The following is a 26,069-nucleotide window of genomic DNA, read 5'->3' as shown; positions in this document are numbered from 1 at the left end:
GATTCACTGAGGGACGTCATCGGTCACGTGGGTTTTCCCGCATCAAAGCAAGTTTACAAGCAGCGGTTCAAGATAAATGCTGCTTTGGCTTCGAAGCTTGTATGGAAGCCTCGTGTCAGGTGACCATCACTAGTGTTATAATAAAGTATAGGTTAATCAGAAGAGACCAAGATACAAGAAAATAATTTTTAGAAAAAAGTTTTTAGTACAATTTGAAAAGTGTTTTGGTGTTAAGACACCGATGTGATGTCGTACGAGAGGAGACAAAGCTAACGGAAGAGTCTCTTCAAAATATTCCTATGCCATCTCGTCCTCCATTCTTTCCAACACAGTTTAAAACTCGTGCATGGATACAGATTAGTAGAAACAGGAAGTGACGTTACACTGTTTGCTTCTGTCCAATTAGAGGCAAGAAGTGTTGTCCTTACCATTTCAGTAATCTGAAATGTTGTGTTTTGACCTTCAGGGCCACCGTAGAAATCATTGTGTCTATATAGTTGTAGCTGTATATATCATCAGTTAAATATAAAAACAAAGATAAACAATAAAGGCTGGTGCAGGTAATAAGCATTAGTTTGGACAAGGTCCAGACTGCAGGTCAGCATGCAGGTCTGGACTCTGGAGGCAGAGACCTGCAGAGAGAGAGAGAGAGAGAGAGGCACAAGACTACGAGGAAGACAGCAAACACAGTTATTGACATGAATCACCAGTATGAACCAGACTAACGAGAATAGAGAAGAGGTGCGAGGGGATTTGAGGGGACAGGGGACTGCTCAGTGGATCATGTTTGTTTCCCCCCGACAGCATAGGCCTATAAGCCATAAGCAGCACAGCTTTGCTAAAAGTTAAGAATTTATCAGCCCTATGACACCTGTTCTACCTGTGGCTGAGGCCATGTCAGCAAGTGACTGTATCTATACCTATCAGCCCTACACACTATGTTTAAGGCTAACTGTACGCTTTACTAAACATAAAGGTTCAAGTCTGGTCTTAAAGATAGAGGCGGTGTCTGCCTCTCGGACCCTGATTGGTAACTGGTTCCATAGTAGTGGTGCCTGATAGCTAAAGGCTCATCCTCCCATTCTACTTTTATGAATTCTAGGTACTACAAGTAAACCTGCATTCTGAGATCGGAGTGTTCTATTAGGAACATATGGTACAATCAGGTCCTGCAGATATAATGGAGCTAGTCCATGTAGAGCCTTGTAGGTTAGAAGAAGGATCTTGAAGTGTATTCTTGAGTCCACTGGGAGCCAGTGAAGAGACGCTAGGACAGGAGAGATATGATCCCTTTGGCTGCTTCCTGTCAGAACTCTAGCTGCTGCGTTCTGGATCAGCTGCAGACTGTTGATGGAGTAATGTGGACATCCAGACAATAGTGAGCTGCAGTAGTCCAGTCTAGAAGTAACAAAAGCATGGATGAGCTTTTCAGCATCACTCTAAGAGGATGCTCCTGATCTTAGCAATATTACAGAGGTGAAAGAAGAAGGTCTTAGAGACCAGTTTAATATGAGAGACAAACGACATGTCTTGATCAAAGATAACTGAGGTTCCTCACATGTGAGCAGTGTGTATGCTACAGTCACACATAGCTCACACTGCACATCACACTGTGTGTTTAATCGAGGCAGCAATGCATAGATGTATCTGTTCTGAGGCCTCTGAAACCAGCTGAGTGGTGTGAAGCATTACTGTACAGCAGGTACTGTATTTTTAATCAGTTTGTCTGAATGTGTAACATATGTTGAATCAACATTTCTAAGTGGAAGGGGATGATCCCCCAGGGGATGAAGGTTGACAGCTACAACAAATATCCCGGAAGATACAGGTTTACAGATTTCAGGTAATGTCAGCTCAAATGTGGAGTGATCACATGACATAATAAGATTAAGAATTACTTTATTAATCCCCATGGGGAAATTAAATATAATCCATAAACTAAACAAGTAAACCCAGGTTGGATGGTGTTGGGCCATCAGTCCCAGAGTTTGAAAACTGCTATAAGGGTGAACAAGAAGTTGTTGCATGTATATTTTAATCTTTTATTTTAGTCGTTATCACACAGAACACTACAGGACATCTGTCCTGCCTCATGCTGTATGACTGTACAACACCTCACCTCTGTGCCAGAGATAACACTCACTGCTGTAAGGGACACGTTCTGCACAAGGTTTACTACAAGTTTTTTTTTCTTTCAAATTGCACACTGTTGTTCTTGTATATCATATCATTTCATACCAAATTGCACAATCCGATTTAGACTATATTTATACCTGCATTTTTGCTTCTGCACCTGTGTTTATTTTTTATCTTGCTGTAAATAATGTTTATACTGTTTAATTCTTACCATTAGAGGTATATTTTGTATTTTTTGGTTTGCTTGAGTGACTGTTTTTTGCTGCTGCTACAGTGAAATTTCCCAGCTTGGGATGAATAAAGTATTTTCTGTTCTATTCTATTCTAGTCTAGTCTAGTCTCTGTGTCAGTTCTGCCACAGACCGGTGTCCTTTTCCATGTGTACCCTGCCTCTCAGCCATGGATGGATGGATGGATGGATTTAGATGTTCCTTGTCACTGTTGCTCTTAAGAGGGTTCAGGTTCTGGGTCTCTGTGAAGTGCTTTGAGACAATTCTAATTGTAAAATGTGCTATCTAAATAAAATGACATTGAGCCAGGTTTGTAATGTTTTAAGTCCCCCTGGAAACATTTACTTGTGTAGTTTCAGCTGTGGTGTTTAGTCTATTAAATACTGGTATTAATACTGTTTGATTTGTTTTAACAATTAGCTCACTTAATATAGCATAAGCTCTGGTACCTTAATGTATACACTTCTACGTTATAGTCTGGTAGTGCTTTAGTAAAAGTTTTTACTTCCAGAATGTAATGCCATAACTGCCTATGTGCTGTTTCTCAGGTGTTTCAGTCATCAGACATCACCCTTACTCACACAATCATACTGAAAAGAAACTCAAGTTCAAATTCTGACTGATGTTACATATAGAAACATAAGGTTGCATTAAAGATGAGGAACAGTGTTAGAGCAATCAAACCTCCTTACACAACAAAATGGAGAGAATTAGCCCAGTCAGTTTAGAATGTGTTCCTGTTGGTCATGTCTATCCCTCCATGGCTACTGGACTTATGTTTTCAACATCTAACAAAGGTGCTGGGCATATCCTTTCACATTCGTACTTTCACTTACGATGGCCTTACCACAACCCCTCCTCCCCCAATGAGGTCTGGATCAAAGATGTTCTTCTTTTTAGTAAACTGGAAAGAATTACATTTACTCAAAATTTCACAAAGTATGGCAACCTTTTTGTGATTGCATTCAGACTCTGCAGTTCCAAAGTCTATCTTGATGTTGCTGTCTGTCTGTCTGCACATTTTTTATGTATAAGTCGGTCAACCATTTATCTAAAAGACCTATTGCACAAAGATCAATGTGCCCACTGAAGACCATGTTCTAATGTTATTGTTCTAGGCCTGTATTTGTTTTTTTCTTTATGTACATGAAAGTAATTTTGCATTTCTAGTGTATGTACATATATGTATACTAATTATTATTATTATAACTTCTTTGTATTTAAATGCAATTTTTGAATGCAATTCTCAGGAAAATCTTAATAAGCAAAGTTTGGGAGAAGGAAATGTGTTTCTGTGTGAAAACGACACACACAAACCAGGCATGGGAGTGAGTGTGTCCTGGACCATCTGCTGTTTCAAAAAGCTGTCTCCAACTACAGGTCACCTTGTACACTTCTCAGCAGTGCTGGTTTATGTGTTTACCTTTCTGTGGAACTTTTCCACATTGATCTAATAGAGCTAGCTTTTTCCAGTTATGCCCACCAGCAGCTAGGCTCTTACGCAACCCTGTGCTAATCACTTGACCATGTTTCCACCATTACCACAACTCAGGGGCAAGGAGAGTTTAAACATGGAAACGATTCAGTGTGTATGAGCTGTATGTTGGATACCAGTGAATTCCCCACAGAGCAATCCATCACCTGAGCCGTCAGAGTTAACTCACAGCTAACTCCATTCCTTTTTTTTCTTGGAAAGGAAGAGGACTGCCTCTCACGAATGACATCACAAGAAATCTGAGGCCGTCATTTTCAGCAGCCCTCCCTCTTGACTGCCTGCTCTCACATGTGCTCCCCTCTCCCCAGCCTTTCCTCTGCCACTCTGCATTTCTGTGCTTGCACTCCAAATACAGGCCAGTGTTACCGTCCACCCAGCCCAAACTGCACTTCTGACAGCAGGAGTCCACCATAAAGATCCTACTTGTGCCTCAGGCAGTCAGCTGGGCCTAAGCTGTGAAGGTAAGTCTGTCTTTTATGCTGGCTAAGTTTGGACCACTGTGCTGCCATGTGGTTTGGCTGCTTGAAATGGTCCACCCAGGAAGAATGAAGGAGTATGTGAGAGGAGCAGAGTGTTGTTACAGGGACCAGGCACTGTTTAGTGGGTTAAATTCCAAGCATGAAACTAAGTTCAGAAACCTGAAAGTAAGTTGACAGCACATGTGGTCAGATTTAACAGTCCCCGCTGCTTATTGAAGGTAACTTGAAATTGCTATTAATAGCCTTAATGATGTTTTTGAGATCAACTTCATTTTCTCACTTATTCTTTGAACCTTTGGCAAAAGGAGATATTTTCGGGCCTATATTTTAAATATTGAATGCATTATAAGCATGGGTGGTCTTAGCTACATTCATGCACAGGCACACAATGTACATTCCATCTGTCCTCTCTGTGTGCAGACTACATACCACCTCAGTCCTGTGTGTAAAGTCACACCCTGTCTTATTCTTCCTTTCTAGCACTTCTTCCAGCTGTGACACAGTATCACTTAGAACTGGCTGTTGTGGTTGCTGTCACTGCTAGGATGACGTGAACAAGCGGCAACCTCCGTGGCTGAGAAATGAAGCCAAAAGTTGCACTGGCTTCAAAAGCAAGTCAATCCCCACAGACATCAACAACATGCTCTTCTATACAGCAGAAATAAACATGTTACAGGCTGGTCCATACGCAGATTAATGAGTATAATGAATTTCCTTGGGGCTGAACAGAAGCATCAGAGCAAACAGTACTGCTAACTCTTCCCTAAACTCTCTTTTCTCCTTTTGTGTGAAGGTGAAATCTAGTATAGAAATATAGTGAATCTCCTAACTGTCACCAGGGAGTGAGCCTTCAGGCCTGGAGAGGCATTAGTAAACCCTGAGTGTGTGACAGCTGTCAGTTTACAGCTCAGTGAAGTTCAGGAGCCTGGAAGTCTGTGTTTTTGTACAAGGAGAGTGCACCACTTGTACATGTAATACATATGTATGGTGTGTAAAGTGTATTATAAGCATCGTTCCCATAGTGTTTGTCAAATATTTGATCATTAACCCTACCTTAACACGGACTGTCTGTCAAGACTAACATTTCTGTTTACAGTTGTAAATGCCTCTTTGGCCAAAAAGCACTGGCAGGGAACACATGAAAGTGATTGGTGCATTGGATGGGTGGGTGTACCTGCCTCACAGTAAGTCAGCAGAATCAGGTGAGGCAGCCAAGAGCAGCAGTGTGATTGTATTACTCTTGGTACTTTTACAGTTATTGCATTATTACCCAAATATGAAGGATTTGATCATGTGTGGGTTCTGATCAGGAACAATCCCTGACCAGAATCACACACAGAGACTCTTATGTCTAGATATGTGTTCACTCGCCATCTTTGCTGTATGACACCATAATCCTGAGCATGTCATATTTAAATGTTCTCTGGAAAAACATGGACATTTAATGCCAATTATGAAAAAGAGCATGTTAAGGCGCCTGGGGGATGTGTATTTACAAATAGAAACCGTGTAAATACTGCTGCCAATACTTTCAATGTCTAAAGAGCCAGCTCAGTTATGTTTGAGCACGGAGGTCATTTTAGCTGTTATCACTGTCTGTAGTTACTGATGCCTGTTGCTGACTAGACTTGGCTTTACACCAGTCTCTTATCTTTACAGCCACTTTGCCTTTTGATGGGGTAATTTGGCCCACAACTACGAGTTAATTAGTTTAGAGTTTAGAGTTTATTACTAGAGTTAAAGGTACTCATATTGTTAATATAATAATAACAGCTGTAGCCAAATGTGTAGATTAAAAAGAAAATCAAAAAGGACAGCCTGCATATGCAAATGTGACTTTGGATTTGGATCAAATGCTGGGCCAAAGAAACCCATTTTGAGATCCAGGGCAAATATAGACTGTGGGCCCCTGATTACAGTCCATAACAGCATGCGGTGGCTGTGCTGAATACTATTTTGATCAGACTGCATATCTGCTGTCTGCTATTTCTGAGAGCACACTGCTGCCATTGACACAGTTCTGTCCGCTGAGGTGATCTCACCCAAGCTGTTAAAGCATTTGTTTTTGAATTTTTTTTTAAATCAACCTTTTAACACATCTTACTGCAAGGGATTTGGAAGGTGTTTTCCAGGATGTCTTCCTCCCGCAGTCCCGCAGTCTATATGCAGGCAGTGAAGGGTTAAATGGCCCTTTTTGGTGTATTATTGCTTGTGTCGGTCTGCCATGTGATTGACTGTCCACAATACCACTGCAAACTGTAAACAGAATAATAACACTGCATTCAACCTGTTCCACCTGAGACATCTGTAAATGAATGCTTTGTCACTGGTACGTTCAGACCCTACACAGACACATGCAGAGGGCTTGCAGTTCACGTGTGGTTCACTTGTGGAGTTTGTGGGTCACGTGGACATACTTTGACACTGATGAGACTTGCTGCTCTGCTCACTATGTCTTCTCTCACTGAAGTCACAGGTGCAGAAGTGGAGAGTAGTTTAGCTATTGAGCTGTGTGATTAAATAATTTTACATAGCTTTGGCGTTTCAAACACTGTCATTTAGATCTCCAAATGTTTTCATACTTTTCAGATGTTTTTTCTATAGACGATCATTAGCAGTAGCTTGCTTTAAACAAAGCAAATTAGGTGTGTGGCCATCTGGTGGTTGCTGAAGGGAATGGTGCATGTGGAGAACAACAGTTTGGAGAAGGCTGTGTTGCTAGGTGTGTGATGTAACCTGGTAATAAAGTAGAAATCTATACTGTACATTACACATAGTTTAGGATAGATGACTGAGCAGTGAACACAGGTGGAGTATGCATATGGCACACAGGTCACCATGCAGTATGCATGCTACGTGCAGCTCTGTGCAACAATCCTGATCTTCATTTGTTGCTATGCTATGCTATGCAATGCTATGCTATATTTTTATTACACTTGGAATTGGTTTGAAGTTATTGTATCAATCACATGAAGTAAGTAAGTAAACTTTATTTATATAGCACCTTTCACAGATTGGATCACAAAGTGCAGTTAAAACCAAAATAACATATTCAAATGAAATAAAAACAACACAATAAAACCCAGTCAACTAAAAGTTAGTCTAAATAAAAGTGTTTTCAGCTGCCGTTGTAAAGAATCAACAGTCAGTTGCCAGCAACAGTCAGCCACTGCCTGAAAGGGTCGGCCTCCCTGGGTTTTAAGGCGGGTTTTTGGAACCTCAAGAAGGTTTTGGCAGGAGGATCGAAGAGTGCGTCCAGAGGAGTGACACACCAGCATGTCCGTGATGTACTGGGGGGCTTGCCCATTTAAAGCTCTGAATGTTAGGGTTAAAATTTTAAAATCAATTCTGAATTTAATGGGGAGCCAGTGTAAGGAAGATAAAATCGGGGTAATGTGTGACCGTCTGTTTGATCCTGTTAAAAGCCTTGCAGCAGCATTCTGAACCAACTGCAGGCATTTGAGTCCAGAATTGTCAAAACAAGTAAAAAGTGAATTGCAGTAATCTAAACGAGACGAGATAAAAGCATGGAGAAGTTGAAAGAAACAGTTCTTTACAAGTTGTTTTGAGTGGCCATCAAGGGACAAACATCTATCAAGCATAACTCCAAGATTCCTTAGACTTGGTTGAACTGACGTGCCCAGAGAAACAAGAGTCTCTGTTTTGTCATCATTTAGTTGTAAGCAGTTTGCTGCTAGCCAGGTTTTGATGCAAGTGACACAGTTTATCAGACCTTGTAGTTGATCTAACTCTGTGTCTTTAAAAGAACAATACAGCTGGATATCATCAGCATAAAAGTGATAAACACATTTTTAAAGCACTTATGATCTGACCAAGGGGGCTAATATACATTAAAAATAATAGTGGACCAAGAACCTGAGGAACACCGCAGGACAGAGGGGACACATCAGACATGATGTTATTAACAAGAACAGCAAAAGTTCTGTCACTGAGGTATGACGAGAACCAGTTTAAAACAGTCTCAGACAATCCAAAGTTGTGCTGTAGCTGATTTATCAACATTTTATGGTCTACAGTGTCAAATGCTGATGATAGGTCTAATAAAACCAACACAGAATGCTGTCCAGCATCAGCTCATTTGAGACCCTTAGAAGGGCAGTCTCTGTGGAATGCATCTTTCTAAAACCAGACTGAACCTTATCAAATAAAACATTTCTGTGAAAGGCAGTCAGTTACCCAGCTATTACCTTCTCAAGGATTTTAGATATAAAGTTTAGATATAGGTCTGTAATTATTGGGTTCAGATTGGTCTAGAGAAGGCTTCTTTAAAATGGGACTAAGAACTGCTTGTTTGAAAAGCTTGGGACAGATCCTGTTAAAAGGGAGAGATTAATGATGTTAACAACATGTGGCCCAAATACATCAGGTTTCTTTAGCAACAAAGATGTTGGCAGGACATCGAGGGGGGGCGAAGATGGTTTCATCTTTTTCATTAAAGCTTTAACCTCCTCTAGAGTAACAGGGGAGAAAGAGGACCAAGAGCACTGTGCCCTTTCATAGCATGTGTGTTAGCTCTGTTTCACACCTTATTCACGAAAAACTGTAAAAACCTGTCACAGTCACTCTTTATGTGAACAGGGACAAGTGGTGCAGAGGGGGAAACAATTTTCTGAATGGTATCAAACAGTACTCTTGGATTTTGTTCATTGTTACAAGGTCGCTGAAGTAGGCAGATCTAGCCTGTTTTATCATATCACTGAGTGCCGCAATAAGTCCCTTTAAGTGTAATCTTCAAGATGGACAACATGAACAGCCATGTAGTTTCCCAGGTCCGTCCAGCTGCTGAATAATGAACTCCATTACTTTCCCGTGATACGGAGCCCCTCTGGTGACGTTGGATAAAAAAAAAACGCGTGTCCATTGATTAACTATATCGTGGCCACGGGATAGCGAGAAATTAATGTTTATTAACTGAAGGCAGAGGAACAGAACAGCAGCGGCAGCCTGTAGCCATTTAAAGTAGCATAACCACTTTAACTTTAAGCAAAGAAGAAGTAGATGTGGCCAGTCACCCATTCAGGACCATCTGATTGATCGAGGTCCCTAAATCGGATCTCCAAGTCTGCCTTCACTGCCTTCAAATAGGGGTGGGCGAATCGATCTAAACAATCGATAACATCGATACCAAATTTCCATATTTCTGTGGAAGTTTCTCTTCTATACCACATTACAGCACATTAACCTTATTTACTTCTCAGGCTTTGTGTAAGCGCAGCTTCTCTCCTGATGATGTGCAGACAGCGCTCCTCTCTCGCTCTGCTCTCAGTGCGCAGGCGCACTTTGCCCCTCCCCTCCTCTCTCACTCCGCGGAGCGCCTCATTATTGGCTGTAAGGTACAGCTAGCGTCCTGGAGATGGCAGAGAGGAAAAAGAGCGCCGTTTGGAGTTATTTAACAGCGACACACGAAGAAGAAACTGATACTTGCGACGTGTGCAGGAGAGCGACATGCAATTTGCACAAACATATAAAAGCAGCACACCCCAAAGACCTCGAGCGAGTAAACGGGGGAGGAGGAAGAGGGAGACCCCCCAAACACAACAGAGGTCACTGATGAATATCCAGCTAGCTGAACATATCCTACCGACCGATGGTCTCACACTTGAACCGATGATCTCAGGTTGTAATGTAATTCCCAAAACCAATGTAAGAGCTGGTTACAAACACAAAACAACAATATATGAAATGCAAAGAATTTCCCCTCGGGGATAAATAAAGTAGTTCTGATTCTGTTAGCTACTTTCCATCCGTCATAAACATAGCTTAACAATAGCTCGTATTTAGCTTAATGATACAAAGTTAATACATTTAAAATTTAACTTCAGACACATAGCATCAAATATAACCTTGTGCTTCTTCAGAGGGTTGCTAATACATGAAAATTTCCATATAATATTCTCCATTTACTGTTTCCGACAGTCGCTGTGCTGTTTTGTCCACAATCGTATTGGAACTAATTCGCCCATTTTCAACGACGAAACATTGCAATTACAATAGGGCCTTCGCATCACTTGCGCTTGGGCCCTAATAATAGGAATAATAATACAAGATAATGGATGTCAGTGCAAATAGAGCATAGGACGTCCCTAAGATCGGCATTGACATTCTGTAGGAACTGGAGGACAGCCTCCCACGCAGTGTCCACACATGCAGCACCTGTTGTTTCAGGAAAGTGCCGAAGCAGTGGTAACGTCCCATTGCAGGAGCTCCATCAGGTTTGAGGGGAAATACTGTCTACCTTTAGGATTTGGCTAATTGCTTTTTCTTTGTAACATTTAGTGAAAGTATAAAGCATAGGGTGATGAATCTTCATGCATGTGAACATTAACAAACAACAATCATTCCCCAGCATATTTATTTTATAGCAGAGGTGTTCATATAAACTTGACTTTTGCTGAGCCTTGTCATCAGATCATCCACACAAGCAGTCACAACCAACACTGTATTGTGCTTTTTTTTTTTTTTTTACTATTTTAGATCTGATATTTTAACACCTACCATCTATTGTCTATCGATGACATCAGCCAACTGAACCTGTCATCAGTATGGAACTGCAGAAATTATCAAATGGTAATCACCATGACGTTGCTGTGCCAGTGGAGGGAGGGTATGTTTCTTGCACGTGTCCTTTTCTCACTGAATACATGGTAAATTAAGCATTTTAATATTATATTATATTGCGTTGAATTTTGCAGAGTCCCACCAGAGGAAGAAAAGTTTCTGCAGCACAATGATGGTGGCTCAAAGAGAGCCCAGTTCACAGATGTAAGTGCCTGTGGTTGTTACACTGTTTTCTGTCATACAAATATTTTAAAGCAGGATTTTATGTATCAGAGCTGGTGTCATGCCTTGGATGTCAACCCTCCATGGGAGTAAAATAATTCAATTCCTGGAGTTATGTCTTTTACAGTTTGAGGGTAAAACTTCTTTTGGGATGTCTGTTTTCAACCTGAGCAACGCCATCATGGGCAGTGGCATCCTGGGACTGTCCTACGCCATGTCAAACACCGGCATCGTCCTGTTCCTGTGAGCACCCAAACTATACACACTATTTTGGTACAGAGTACTACATAGTGTGGTAAACACACACCCACATAACATGTTCACAGTTGTTCCCTGAAAACAAGGTAAATGTTATGCAACAATTGATGCTGCTTATTACAAATATTCTCATGACATACAGTATCAAGACTAAACCTACATATTTAGACAGTTACAAGGTTTGTTCTTTAGACTCTGAGCTTCAGAATATCCAATTGCTTTCATTTGACATGTTCTCATCACAAAAGTTTACAGTATGCGAGACAGATTATTTTTAAATAGAGGACGAAAATAATTAGGCAATGGTTACACCACAGTGAGAGACAGAGCTCACAGAGATGGGTAGCAGTTTCTGTCAGTACATCTGTAGAGAGGTGACTGAGCAGGTAAAGATGTAGTTTAGAAGAAAGAATTGTTATCAGCTGCTTGTGTTTTGCAGGATCCTGCTGGTATGTATTGCCTCCCTGTCCTGTTATTCTGTCCATCTGCTGTTGTGCAGTGCTGGAGTTGTGGGTGAGGATTATTCAAATGTGTAAAAGTACTGTCTCTTTGTCTCTTCACCTCTCTGGCAAACCTGATTCAGTCCCATGCACTGACTGACCTATGTTATTGCCTCCTCAGGTATCCGGGCTTATGAACAGCTTGGCATGAGAGCATTTGGTCACCCAGGCAAGATTCTTGCAGCTGTTGTTATAACACTACATAACATTGGAGGTAAGGCAGCTGCAGCTGTGGTATTGGAAAGCCTTGTTAAAAGAGCTGATCTGGTTCCTGCATATCAGTGTTTGAAGGGAACCAACATGCAGCCACACACACTAATAAAGCCTCTTTCTTCAGGCTGTCTATGTTTTCCTCCTCTGCAGCCATGTCCAGCTACCTGTTCATAGTAAAGTACGAGTTGCCGCTGGTCATTCAGGCCTTTCTTGGGCAAACATCTAGCTCTGAGTGAGTACTGCAGCTTTTTTATGTGATTTTTCTCAATAGCAGCAAATTATAACACGTTATCTTAAGGCTCTTCTGTAAAAAACTAAACAAACGTTAAAAAGCACTTGGCAATTGTGGGCTCAATTTTAACGCTGAAGTTTTATATTATATTTACTTTAATATGACTTGTAAACCAATCATTCTACCTGTACATAACACAAAAGCGATATAGTTGGTATTAACAAAAGTGATGTCAGAATACCAAAAAAAACAGCAGTCATTACAGAACTAAAAAAAACTTTGTTTACCCCGTTTTGTGAGTGTATGTGTTTGTCTTGTGTTCTGCACCTAGTGACTGGTACATGAATGGAAACTACCTCATTGTCATTGTGACTGTTTGCATCATCCTCCCACTGGCCATGATGAAACACCTGGGTATGTCCCTTCATCTTCATCTGAGTATTCCATGATTTCTCTGGATATATCTCTTTGCAATTGTATTCTTTTACAAAGTCATATATGAAGGCAATACCAAGAGATAGTTAGGTGAACCTCTGTGCTGGTAACTAAATATTGACTAAATGTAAAAATCAGAGCAGCCAGTGGGTGATATATGATGGTTATTGTTTTGGACAATATGTTCAGCCGGTTATCTTTTTTCACATATTTGATACAATACACTGCACATTAAAAATGTGATTACTTGAAGTCATCTCCAACAGAATCAAGAATCTTTATTGTCACTATGCAAGGCAAAATGAAACTTTGTTCAGCAGCTCTTGGCTTAGGCACACAGTTGGACACATAATGACACATAATTAAAGAGAGACATGCTTAATAAAAAGTTAATATACTTGGATAAATATAAAATAGAATAAAGTATAAAAAGAGTAAAACTAACAAATTAAATGTTTAAAGTGACCAGTATGAATATATTGTACAAATTGCAGTGTGTCAATGGTTTAAAGTGCACAGTGTCTGTGTACAGACTTATTGCTCAGTCTTCTGGCGGGTGGGATGTGTATGGGAAAGGGGGTAATGGATTTCACAGCTCTGGGGAAGAAGCTGTGTCTCAGTCTGTTGGTGTGAGTTCTGATGCTCCTGTACCTCTTTCCAGAACAAACAGTTCCAAACAGTTCTCTAGGATGACTTTTAAGATGGTGTAACAAAATGTTTTCTTTGTACATCCATGTCATCCTGCTTGTCTAAGATAGCACTGACCTTACCATTGGACTAAAGAGGCTCAATAGTTAAGTAACAAGTTCAGATTTTGTTAGTCCCTTGGTCATTGATGATGATTTTAATAAATGCAGTGTGTACATGGTGGTATTAGTTTTCTTGTGTTGTGCAGGGTATCTTGGTTATACCAGTGGCTTCTCTCTCTCCTGCATGGTCTTCTTCCTGTCTGTGGTGAGTCCTCACAATGCACAGCTGTATGGCTATTTCTGCAGGCACATGTAACATGAGGTCTAATTATTTGTAATGACAGTACAGACAGTTAGATAGTGACTGGTGAGCTTTTAAATGTTGCGGTTGGAAATAAAAACAGAGCTGAAGGGAGATTAAATGTTACACTGTCAGAAGTTCAAATAAATGCTAGTGCTATGTTCTGGATGTATTTTTACTTGATTAAAGTCGTGTTTAAAAGTTAGTACCCCCTCTTTTTTGTTTTATATGTTTACCTAATAAAAATAATCTCATTGTAGTTGGTGTTAGTATTTGGTGAATACAACTTCAGAATAACAAAAACATAATTTTTTTTCACCATGCCATTATTTATTTAGCAACAATGAAGCCAAAAAGAAGAAAAGTTCATAGGCTGACTAAGAAGGAGTTATGCCACAGCCAGTAGCGGTTTTGGGCACGAGCAAACCGTGCAGTCGCCTGAGGTGGCATCACACAGGGGGTGGCACGAGCAGTTGGAAAAAAAATGGTGGCTAGCGGGGTTTCTATATGATATTATCGATCGTATCACTGTGTGGAGAATTGGCAAATTAGCGCCCCCTGCAGCTGCAGGTGCCCCTGCTTGCTGAGAAGGTGCCGTACACAGAAGCTGTGTGAGAAGGGGAGGGGGCTAGGGGGACAGCTGACCTCTGGGTCTCCCAAATGGAATGGACAGGGAGTGATGTCTCACTCTGTCCTGATAGTGTGCATCACTGTGTGTTTGTGTATAGTAGCATGACTGATCGAAGGAGTGAGAGCTCTTACCGTTAATACAACAACAAATTTTTGGACCATGTCACCACAGCTATAAAAACTTGGCATGCATTTATTTCAACTTAACCTAATACTAAGTGCATTGTTTACTTTAGGATAAACCCACACTGGATAAGTAATGCAAGGCTTTGAAAAGTAGTACTGAGACATTTTGTGAATATGGAAAAATTTGGCACTATGCAAATATCTGCAGAAAAACCCCAAGGACATGTATGCTGACATCAGAATCAGAAACAGAAATTGCTTGCATTCCAGGTGCTCCATGTATACTAAAAAAACCAGGTCAGAAATATAAAATACGGTAAAGTAGTAAGAGTAAAATAAAAATAAAACCTAATAAAATTCTAAACATTAATAAACATTCAAGTAAAATCCAGGCAAGTGAAGACTGATCATATATAATACAACTAATACTGTGTGCAGTAAAATCTTGTCTACAATAAATCCAATATGGATATAATTAACAAGACAGTGTGTTATATTGTCTGATCTCAGTGGGAGGAGTTGTACAGTTTGATGGCCACAGGAAGGAATGACCTCCTGTGGCGCTCAGTGGTGCATTTAGGAGGGATCAGTCTGGTACTGAAAGTACTCCTGCACCTCAGCAGCACGTGGTGGAGAGGGTGGAAGCTGTTCTCCAGGATCCCCTGCAGCTTAGACAGCATCCTTCTGTCTGACACTGCTGTCAAGGAGTCCAGCTGCACCCCCACAACATCCCGGCCCTTCGGATCAGTTTATTGAGTCTGTTTGTGTCCGCTGCTTTCAGTCTGCTGCCCCAGCACACAACAGCAAACAAAATGGCACTGGCAACCACAGACTCATAAAAAATCCTCAGCATAGTCCGACAGATGTTAAAGGACTGGAGCCTCCTCAGAAAATAGAGGCGGCTCTGGCCCTTCTTTTAGAGGGCTTTAGTGTTTTTAGTCGAGTCCAGTTTATTGTCCAACACCACTCCCAGGTATTTGTAATCCTCAACAATGTCCACACTCTGCCCACCAATGGAAACTGGAGCTGCGTGTGTCTTGGTCCTCCCCAGGTCCACAACCAGCTCCCTTGTCTTTGCCACATTGAGCAGCAGATGGTTCTGCTCACACCATGTGACAAAGCTGTCCACCACAGTCCTGTACTCAGACTCTCCACCTTTGCTGATACATCCCACTATGGCAGAGTCATCAGAAAACTTCTGAAGATGACATGACTCAGTCTGGTGGCTTAAGTCAGAGGTGTAGAGCGTGAAGAGGAAGGGAGAGAGGACTGTCCCTTGTGGGGCCCCGGTGCTGCTGAACACTGTGTCAGACAAACACCTCTGCATCCGCACATACTGTGGTCTACCAGTTATAGAATCCACAATCCACAAGCTGTCAGTTTCTCACCCAGGAGAGCCGGCTTGATAGTGTTGAAGGCACTGGAGCAGTCAAAAAACATGACCCTCACAGTGCTCGCTAGCTTGTCCAGGTTGGTGTAGACACGGTTCAGTAGGTAGATGATGGCACCCTGAACTCCCAACTGGGGCTGGTAGGTGAACTGGAGAGGGTCCAGGTGAGGCCTAACAGTAGGCCGGAGCTGTTCCAGAATGAGTCTCTCCATTCTCTCCTTCATGATGTGTGACATCAGTGTCACTGGTCGGTAGTCCGAAGAACCACTGGGCGTCTTCGGCACCGGCACTATGCAGGACGTCTTCCACAGCACAGGGACCCTCTGGAGACTCAGGCTCATGATGAAGACCCGGTGAAGCACTCCACAGAGCTGGTCAGCACAGTCTTTGAGGACCCGAGGGCTAACACCATCAGGTCCAGCAGCCTTGCTGGTGGGGAGTTTGCTCAGCTGTCTTCTAACCTGGAGAGGTGTGAAGAGTGGAGACTGAGAGTGCAGAGGAGGGGAGTGCACAGACAGAAGAGGGCCATTAGAGGAGGTGTTTGGAGATGGTTGGTATATGGACCGCAGGTAAAACTATGTTAAAGACAAACTACATTTCGTTCAATTTGACTATTGCATCATAGTCAGCCTATGAATCTTTCAGCCCTCCCTCATATTTCTTCTGAAATGCTGTGTTTTCAGCAGACATGGTGGTGAACATTAAGACCACACAGGACATTGTTCCACAAGTGTTGTTCTTTGTTCTGATTGGTGAACCTCAGTCGTGCTTCCATGTGTTTTTTTTTAGACAGAAGAGTCTTTCTCCTGGTAACCCTTCAAACAAACTGAACTTGTTCAGTCTTCTTCTAATTGTGCTGTCACATTAACACTGAGCATGCTCAGCGAGGTCTGTAGGCTCTGACATGTAGCTCTTGGGTTGTGTTGTATTTCTCTGATCTTGGGCTGAATTTGCTGGGACGTCCACTCCTGTGAAGATTGACAGCTGTCTTGAATGTTTCCACTTGTGAATAATCTTTCTCACTGTAGAACACTGAACTCCAAATAGTTTGAAATGGTTTTATAAGTCTTTCTGATTAATGTCTTATGTCTTTCTCTCTTGTCATTGTGTTAACACACACCTGAATGTTCCAGAGCAGCAAACTGTCAAAACATCTGTTTTATAGAGGTCTGTACACCGGCTGATGATCAATTCATCAAGGACTAATCAGCATCAGCAAAATATTTTTTTTTCAACAAATGAAATCCAGTGGAAGTAAGTAAGGGACGACTTTATTTTTGCTAAAATAATGGCTCAGTAAAAAAAAGGTTCTAAGTTGTATTTGCCTAATATTAAGACCCAGTAGAAAAGAAGGAAGCTGTCAGATACCAATCAAAACAACTACGGTACTTTTGGAAAGTACCAACAAGTTCTGAAATATGTGTTGTTTCAAAAGAAGCAAATGTAGTATCCGTTTTACTCCATTCTCTTTCTCTGTGTTATCAGGTCATCTACAAGAGATTTAACATTGCTTGCCCTCTGGAAGTGTTTGGAAACTCCTCTGTGACCACTACTGTCCCCGAGGACTCATGCACTGCCAAATTCTTCACCATCAACCAAGAGGTCAAAGAGACTTCACAAATTTTCTATAAAATTTTTCTAACTTGGTCTTAACTATTGCTTTACAGTGAGCACAACTCTGTGACAGGACTGTGGTGTGCTCAGAATTTGTATCTATAGGGGTGTATGCTACACATCATGTCCGTGTACTTCCTGGACACAGTGAAGTTACTCTATACTTGGTTTGCAGACAGCATACACCATCCCCATCTTGGCATTTGCTTTTGTTTGTCACCCTGAAGTGCTTCCTATCTACACCGAACTGAGCAAGTAAGTACTGTATCTCATTCTAAATGTACACATTTACACAAGTACACACTTATGAGGCATACCTGTTAGAAAAAGTCCTTTCTGCTGTTTAAGTTGCAGTCCAGAGACTGTGTGTTTTATTTGCTATGCATTATGCTTACAATAGCTATCCTGTGCCTTCCCTAAAGCCCAACCAAAAGGAGAATGCAGAACATTGGCAATGTTTCCATCCTGGGCATGTTCATCATGTACTTCTTCACTGCCATATTTGGCTACTTGACCTTCTACGGTGAGACACATCTCTTAAAGTTAATTGTATTGCTTGTATTATTCATGTTGTGGGGCCATAAATGTGTTTACACATAGTAAGATAAGATAATCCTTTATTAGTCCCCCAAAGGACAAAATCACAGCAGCCTGGAATGATAGAAACACCAATTCAATTCAATGTGCTTCGATTCGATTCGATTTATAATCAAAAAATAACTTTGCCAGCTCTCTCTGGTACAGGGGGGCTGTGTGGGGGTTGGGACAGCTTTCTTTTGGGGACTGTGATGGTTAGTCAGCAGGATACAAATACAAATGAATTTAACATGTTCTAAACATGTGACTAAAACATACTGTGTGTGTGTGTGTGTGAGCAGAGAACACTGAAGCTGAGCTCCTCCATACGTACAGTAAGGTGGATCCCTTGGACACTCTGATCCTGTGTGTTCGGCTGGCTGTCCTGGTGGCGGTCACTTTGACTGTACCTGTGGTCCTCTTTCCTGTAAGAACATGTCACAGTTTCTGAGTATATACAGTTGATGTGAAATATTTCCCTAATTGGACAGAAAGAGATACAAGTTACTGAGAAACACAGACCTGTTGTAAAACCTGAGCAGTGTCATGAAATTTTATGTATGTCTGTGTCTGTCAGATCCGTCGTGCCCTCTTGCAGCTGCTGTTCCCTGGGAAGCCCTTTCACTGGCTGCGTCACATCGCCATTGCTGTGTGTCTGTTAGTCGCTGTCAATCTGTTGGTCATCCTGGTTCCCAACATTCGGGACATTTTTGGCATTACTGGTAGGACTGTACAATCCTATGTTATGTGTTCTTGTTTTCTGTTAAATTCTTAGTTGGTTGTATATTTGTATTTTCATGGCTTTGTTTTTATTCTTGTCCTTGGGTTTTCCTGTGTGTTTATAGTTGCTCTGGTATTTTGAAGACTGTGTTCCCTTGTGTGTTCCAGTGAATTTTACCTTCTCTTGTGCTTCCCTTTGTCTTTGTCAGTCTGTCTGTGTTATCACGTTGTTGTGTCCTGTGTTGAACCTCTGTGTGATCCTGCTTCTCAGTTTCCTTTGGACTTCCTGAACTTAAATACACCAGAACGAATTGAGCATAATGGACCCAGCGGTCTACCTCTCCAATGGGTGGCCTTGGAGAAGCTCAGGCAGGCTGGTCTGAACTAGCTAGCTAGGGTTGATTCGTTGCCCCTACTGCTACCTTCAGTGCTGGCCATGAGTCAACTCAGACAGAAGCTATTAAAGGATTTGGATGAGGTAGAGGAGTGCCAACGGGTTGTGTCTCCCTCACTGAGGAGCCGCTGGAAGTGAAGCCTTAGCTTTTTCCCCAGTTTGAGCCAGTATTGGCGGGGACTCACCTGGACAGCAAGACTACCTTACTGTGTTGTGGATCTCAGGAACATCAGCAGCGCCAGTGTCCAGCTAAAATTCCACCACTAGTTGGGGTATCTGCCTTGCCTCTGCCAGCTCCAGCGGAGCCTTCGTTATCTGCTCCTGAGCCAGCCGGAGTTGCTGTGGGTTCTGCGTGGCCAGCTGGGTTCTCCTCGCCTCTTTCTGGGCCAGCCGGTGGTGGGTCTGTGGAACGTTTACGGCGCCAACTGGGTTCTATTTGTGTTTTCCTGAGCCAGCTGGGGGTCCTGTGGATTCTATGGAGCCAGCTGAGCTTTTGTTGTTTGTTCCTGTGCTAGCTGGTCAGCCAGAAACTCTCTTAGTGATAGTTGGGAGGTGATGCAGGCTCCACATGGCGTCGTCTTCCCTGGGGCCGCCTAGAGGCAAGCTCCTCATGACCTTATCCTGTGGCTTCCAGCACTGACTCTAAGTCTCCTACCTTGCCTCTGGAATTATTGTGCACTAACCCGGGTGCGACTTTTGCTGTGACTCTGGAGGGTTCTGGGTTCCTGTCTGGGCCCTGGAGGGCCACGGCTTCTGGTTACCTGTCTGGACTTAGGAGGGTCAGTGTTTCTTGTTTTGACCACAGTGGGTCCAAGTCTTCATCTCTGGTGGTCTCCAGCCTTGTCTCTGGTTTCCTGTCTGGCCCTGGGATGGTCTCGGTCTCTAGGTTCCTGTTCTGACTGGTCCGAATCATCTCTAGTGGTCTCTGGCCCAGAGTCAGAGGGGGACTCTGCTTCTAATGGCCTTGACCCTTTTGGAAGTATTCATTACCAATCAAATAAAAATGACTATAAAAACTATGTAAATTGACCTTATTAAAGTTATCTACTTGTTTTGAATTATAGCTTGCCATGACCAAACGTCCTCTGAGTCTTAAAGGTGGAGGCAGTGTCTGCCTCTCGGACCCAAATAGGTAAGATAGCGAAAGGCTCGTCCTCCCATTCTACTTTTACGAATCCTAGGAACTACAAGTAAACCTGCACTCTGAGATCTGAGTGTTTTAGGAACATATGGTACTATCAGGTCCTGCAGATATGATGGTCCATGTAGAGCCTTGTAGGTTAAAAGGATTTTGAAGTTTATTCTTGACCCCACTGGGAGCCAGTGAAGAAAATTTAAAACAGGAGAGATATGATTCCTTTTGCTGATTCCTGTCAGAACTCTAGCTGCTGCGTTCTGGATCAGCTGCAGACTGTTAATGGAGTAATGTGGACATCCGGACAATAGTGAGTTGCAGTAGTCCAGTCTAGAAGTAACAAAAGCATGGACAAGTTTTTCAGCATCACTCTGAGAGGATGCTCCTGATCTTAGCAATATTACAGAGGTGAAAGAAGGCGGTCTTAGAGACCTGTATATGAGGGATAAATGACATGTCTTGATCAAAGATAACTTCAAGGTTCCTCACAGTCGTACTGGAGGCCAAAGTAATGCCATCCAGAGAGAGAATGTTATCAGATAATATAGATCTGAGATGTTTGGGTCCAAAAACAATGACCTCAGTTTTGTTTGAGTTTAATAGTAAGTAAAAAATTGAAGGTCATCCAGTCCTTTGTCAAAAATGATGGACTGTCAACCTGTCCCATCACAGCCCCCCTGTAGTCTCATAGTCAGTAGATACACCAGACAGTCAGCCAGACCAACACAGGTAAGTATGGAGACATTGTTTGTAAGTTTCACACAGATCCACCCACCGAGGTCCTCCACCACATATAAACCATGTTTCCCCACCAAACAGTTAGAACTGATGAAGCTGCTTGGAGAGCAGAGAAACATCTTCCCCCTCTCTTTGCAGGTCTTTCTGCCTCAAGACTTGCATGCTGACCTGCAGTCTGGACCCTGAATATTGCAAAATTTCCCAGCTTGGGATAAATAAAGTATTTCTGTTCTGTTCTGTTCCAATGCTTATTGACTATACCAGTCTTTGCTGCTGATACAATGAGGAGGTGACCATCGGATGGACACTACCTTTCATGATGCATTGTGGGATACATTGAGGGCCCTATATGGGGTCTATAATTTCTCACTAAGATTTCAGACAGCACTACAAAATGGCGAAGGCACTATATAGAGCCATATATAGTGATGAGGGAGGGATTTCGAACACAGCCATGGTCTTAGATTTTTCCAGTGCGTTTAACACCATGCAACCTGCCCTTCTGAAGAGGAAGCTCTTGGACATGCAGGTGGTCACCTGGACTAACTATTTCACAGGTCGACCACAATATGTGAGGCTGAGGAACACCGTCTCAGACACTATTGTGAGAAGCACGGGGGCACCCCAGGGCACAGTACTGTCTCAATTCGTGTTCACTCTCTATACATTGGACTTCACTGCTCACAGTCCTGCCACCTGCAGAAGTTCTCCGAGGCCATTGTGGGCTGTACCAGCAGAGGTTGGGAGGCGGAGTACATGAGCGTGGTGGACAGCAGAACAAAACCACCTGCAGCTGAATGTCACAAAGACAAAAGAGCTGATGGTGGACTTCAGAAAGCACCGGACGCTCCCAAACCCGGTCAGCATCAAAGGTACCAACATGACATTGTGGACAGCTACAAATACCTGGGTGTGGTATGGTCCACATACACATTTGCAGTGCACAAGAAGGGACAGAGTCGCCTGTATCTCCTAAGGAGACTCAGGTCCTTCAACGTCTGCCAGACCATGCTGCAGATGTTTTTCCACTCTGTGGTCTCCAGTGTTATCTTCTACGCTGTAGTGTGCTGGGGCAGCAGGATTAAGACGGCCAACACCAACAGACTCAACAAGCTCATTAGAAAGGCTGGCTCGTTTCGGGGAGTTGAGCTGGAGTCTGTGGTAGAGGTGACAGAGAGGAGAATACTAAGGAAACTCCTCAGTATCCCTAACAACATGTCTCACCCCCTGCATGACACACTGCTGGCCTACAGGAGATAGATGATCATGTCATGTACCAATGTCAATCCCTCCACTGGTCTCTATTTGTATTTATTTAGCACCTTTCATCTCTTTATTACAGCCATGCAACATATATTGCGCTCAGTCATACTGCTTACTGTACTTTCGATTTGCATTTATATGATCTTATCTCTCTGTTCAGGGGCAACCACTGCTCCCACTCTGATCTTCATCCTTCCTGGACTGTTCTACATCCGCATTATTCCGACTGACCAGGAGCCCATGAACAGTAGACCAAAGATCCAGGTGGGTTCCTTTTCAAGGATTGCTAATGTGCTTTTCTGCACAAGTAAAACATCATTCACATGAGGCCGACTATCAGCAGGAAGGTTCTCTCTTATAATGAGTCGGGTCTTGCTCAAGGTTTCTTCCTGTTAAAAGGGAGTTTTTTCTTGCCAATGTTGCTCTTGAGGGGGTTCAGGTTATGGGTCTCTGTGAAGCACCTAGAGACCATTTTGATTATAAAAGGTGCTCTATAACTAAAATTGAATTGAATTTAAATACACTGCTCAAAAAAAATGAAGGGAACACTTAAAGAACACAAAGTAACTTCAAGTCAATCACACTTCTGTGAAATCAGCCTGTCCAGTTAGGAAGCAACACTGATTGTGAATCAATTTCAGCTGCTGTTGTGCAAATGGAACAGACAACAGGTGGAAATGAGAGGCAGAGGTTCTGCAGGTGCTGACCACAGACCATTTCTCTGTTCTCATCCTTTCTGCCTGATGTTTTGCTTACATTTGCATTTTGTCAGTGCTCTCACTCCTTGAGGTAGCATGAGGCAGTGTCTACAACCCACACAAGTTGCTCAGGTAGTGCAGCTCATCCAGGATGGCACATCAATGTGAGCTGTGGCAAGAAGGTTTGCTGTGTCTGTCAGCACAGTGTCCAGAGCATGGAGGAGATACCAGGAGACAGGCCAGTACACCAGGAGACGTGGTGGGGGCCGTAGGAGGGCAACAACCCAGCAACAGCACTGCTACCTCCTCTTTTCTGCAAGGAGGAACAGGAGGAGCCCTGTAATGACCTCCAGCAGGCCACTAATATGCATATTTCTGCTCAAACTGTCAGAAGCTGACTCCATGGGGGTGGTATGTGGGCCTGACGTCCACAAGTGGGGCTTGTTTACAGCCTAACACCTTGCAGGGCGAATGGCATTTGCCTGAGAACACCAAGATTGGCAGATTCACCATTGGCGCCCTGTGCGTTTCACAGATGAGAGCAGGTTTTACACTGAGCACATGTGACAGACATGACAGAGTCTGGAGACGCTGTGGAGAATGTTCTGCTGCCTGCAACATCCTCCAGCATGACCAGTTTGGCGGTGGGTAATGGTGTGGGGAGGCATTTCTTTGGAGGGACACACAGCCCTCCATGTGCTAGCCAGAGGTGTCTGCCATTAGATACCGGGATGAGATCCTCAGACCCATTGTGAGACTATATACTGGTGCAGTGGGTCCTAACCTAGGGCTCACTGCACCAGTTGCTATGGGCTTGCTATGTTGCTATGGTTGCTATGGACTGGTCTGCCCGTTCCCGAGACCTGAATCCAATCCAGCACATCTGGGACATCATGTCTCGTTCCATCCACCAACACCACGTTGTACCACAGACTGTCCAGGAGTTGACTGATGCTTTAATCCAGGTCTGGGAAGAGATACCTAAGGACAACATCTGCCACCTCATCAGGAGCATGCCCAGGCATTTTAGAGAGGTCATACAGGCCAAACACACTACTGAGCCTCATTTGACTTGTCTTGAGGAATTTCTACTCAAGTTGGATCAGCCTGTAATGTGATTTTCCACTTTTATTTTGAGTATGGTTCCAAATCCAGACCTGCATGGGTTAATAATTTTGATTTACATTGATCATTTTTGTGTTATTCTGTTCTCAAAGTATTCCACTAGGTAATGAATGAAGATTTTCAACTGGAATATTTGAGACATAGGATGTGTTATTTTAGGTTTCCCTTTAATTTTTTAAGCAGTGTAGTTTTGTCTCACAAAAAACAACTGTTTTTACCTAAACCTAACCCTGTTTTATGAAGACTTATCTTAACCAGCTGTTTTAAATGCCTAAGTCAACCACAAGTGAAAAGGAAACATAACTGCAAATCAGGTATGGAGGTCATGAAGCACTTAACCAAGCAAAGGTGCCAGAGTAGACACACTGGACTTCTGGGTAAAAGTCTGCAGCAGGCAGGCACCATGCACAACACTAAATTTCACATGATCTTCTGATCAGAACATGCCCAGATGTACTCATCTGGCTATCTGGTGTAAACCATGTTGTCTCTGGGGGATTTAATTATTGTCCAAAGATGCTGTTTAATGAGGAGAATGTGTTGCCTCTATGAGATCATTGAGAACTGTATGGGGGGAAAAGAAGTACAACATTTAAACTCAACAATGCAGAGGTAACACAAACATTAGCAGAGAAAAAGTCAGAAGAGAAGGTAAGGGAAAGTGACAATAGATCAACAACAAGGTATAATAAGGCTTCTTAGCTTATTTAGACTGATTTATTATGTCAAAGACAATATGTCCTGTGAACTCAGGATTAATGTTATTTTGAAATATTCTTGTTGGGTTTGCAGGCTGTGCTTTTTGCCACACTAGGCTTCATATTCATGACCATGAGTCTGACATTCATTGGTATTGACTGGACAAGTGGAGAAAAGCGGAATCTTGGTGGCCATTAAAAGTCTACCTTCACTGGCCCAAAAGCAACAGCAGTCCACGACTGTGCCAGGCCACTGGATGGAATTCAAGTGCTGCTGGGAGGCTTAGGCTTTGGTGGGTTTTATTGAAGACCATCTGTTCTTCTATAGCGATAAGGAACACAGTTTTGTTCTGTCTCTGAGGTTGATATCACAAGTGATATTCTACATGAACATCTGACAGGATGAACATGGAAGCCCCTAATCAAATGTTATTGCTTTAACAGAGGGCACTGGAAATATGTCTGAATGCAAAATTTGAGAATTTTGATTGAGAAACTTTATTTGGTGTATTTTGTAAAATGCTATTAAAATGGAGCTCATCATGGAGACAAATTATTCCTGCTGCCTAGAGCTGTAGTGCTAACTGATAAAACTGCAATGTTGTATAGAAATTCTGCAGATTATCATGAGGCTAAATAAACTGGCCTCCATCCAAATGATATGTAGTTTATACTCTGAGACAGTTAATTTGGTGTCATTTATTTGTAAATTCAGACATGTTTATTCTTTAATAAAAATGAACAAAAGGTTGAACTTGTGTCAGTTGTTTAAGCAATGTAATTCATAATGTGATTTTGTTTTGTTTGTCCTGCGGTGCAAGGTCACAGAGAGCTGGAGCCTATCCCAGCTAACTACGGGTGAGAGTAGACACACACATACAAACAAACAACCATTCACATGCACATCAACGGGCAATTTAGAGTGACCAATTAACCCCAACAAGCACGCCTTTTAGAATGTGGGAGGAAACCCACACAGGCACAGGGAGAACCCCATCAGAACCAGGAACCTTCTTTTTATAGCTTTTATAGCCATTTTTAAGAAGTAAAATGTGCTCCTAGCTGCAGCTTTGTTACCATGATATGGTTACAATGACAAACACCCAATGAAAAACATTATTATTATTATTTGTGTTATTATATACTCTGTATTTACTGTATATCTTGTGACTTATATCTACCCCATCCTGTAA

General features: G+C 42.4%; 1 protein-coding gene across 3 annotated transcripts; it reads left to right on the top strand.

The window, feature by feature from the left end:
• Positions 1 to 3,891: 3,891 nt before the first annotated feature.
• LOC114438116 (sodium-coupled neutral amino acid transporter 3-like) lies at positions 3,892 to 25,634 on the top strand. Of its 3 annotated transcripts, none has more exons than XM_028409246.1 (17): positions 3,892 to 4,322; positions 4,821 to 4,951; positions 10,836 to 10,965; positions 11,054 to 11,123; positions 11,269 to 11,384; positions 11,839 to 11,912; positions 12,021 to 12,113; positions 12,263 to 12,344; positions 12,676 to 12,758; positions 13,675 to 13,733; positions 17,401 to 17,517; positions 17,705 to 17,784; positions 17,952 to 18,052; positions 18,408 to 18,532; positions 18,683 to 18,827; positions 22,516 to 22,619; positions 24,971 to 25,634. In XM_028409246.1, exons 3-17 carry the CDS (start codon positions 10,904 to 10,906, stop codon positions 25,073 to 25,075), a joined length of 1,416 nt encoding a protein of 471 aa, XP_028265047.1. In that variant the 5' UTR covers positions 3,892 to 4,322; positions 4,821 to 4,951; positions 10,836 to 10,903; the 3' UTR covers positions 25,076 to 25,634. The 3 variants fall into 3 exon arrangements, with proteins under 3 accessions (XP_028265047.1, XP_028265045.1, XP_028265046.1); XM_028409245.1 differs by lacking the exon at positions 4,821 to 4,951 and having other exon boundaries at positions 3,895 to 3,964; positions 4,063 to 4,322; XM_028409244.1 differs by lacking the exon at positions 4,821 to 4,951.
• The last annotated feature ends 435 nt before the right edge of the window (positions 25,635 to 26,069 follow it).

This window comes from Parambassis ranga, chromosome 7, assembly GCF_900634625.1.
Source record: "Parambassis ranga chromosome 7, fParRan2.1, whole genome shotgun sequence".
NCBI lineage: Eukaryota > Metazoa > Chordata > Actinopteri > Ambassidae > Parambassis > Parambassis ranga.
This window is presented reverse-complemented; position numbering and strand designations above follow the sequence as displayed.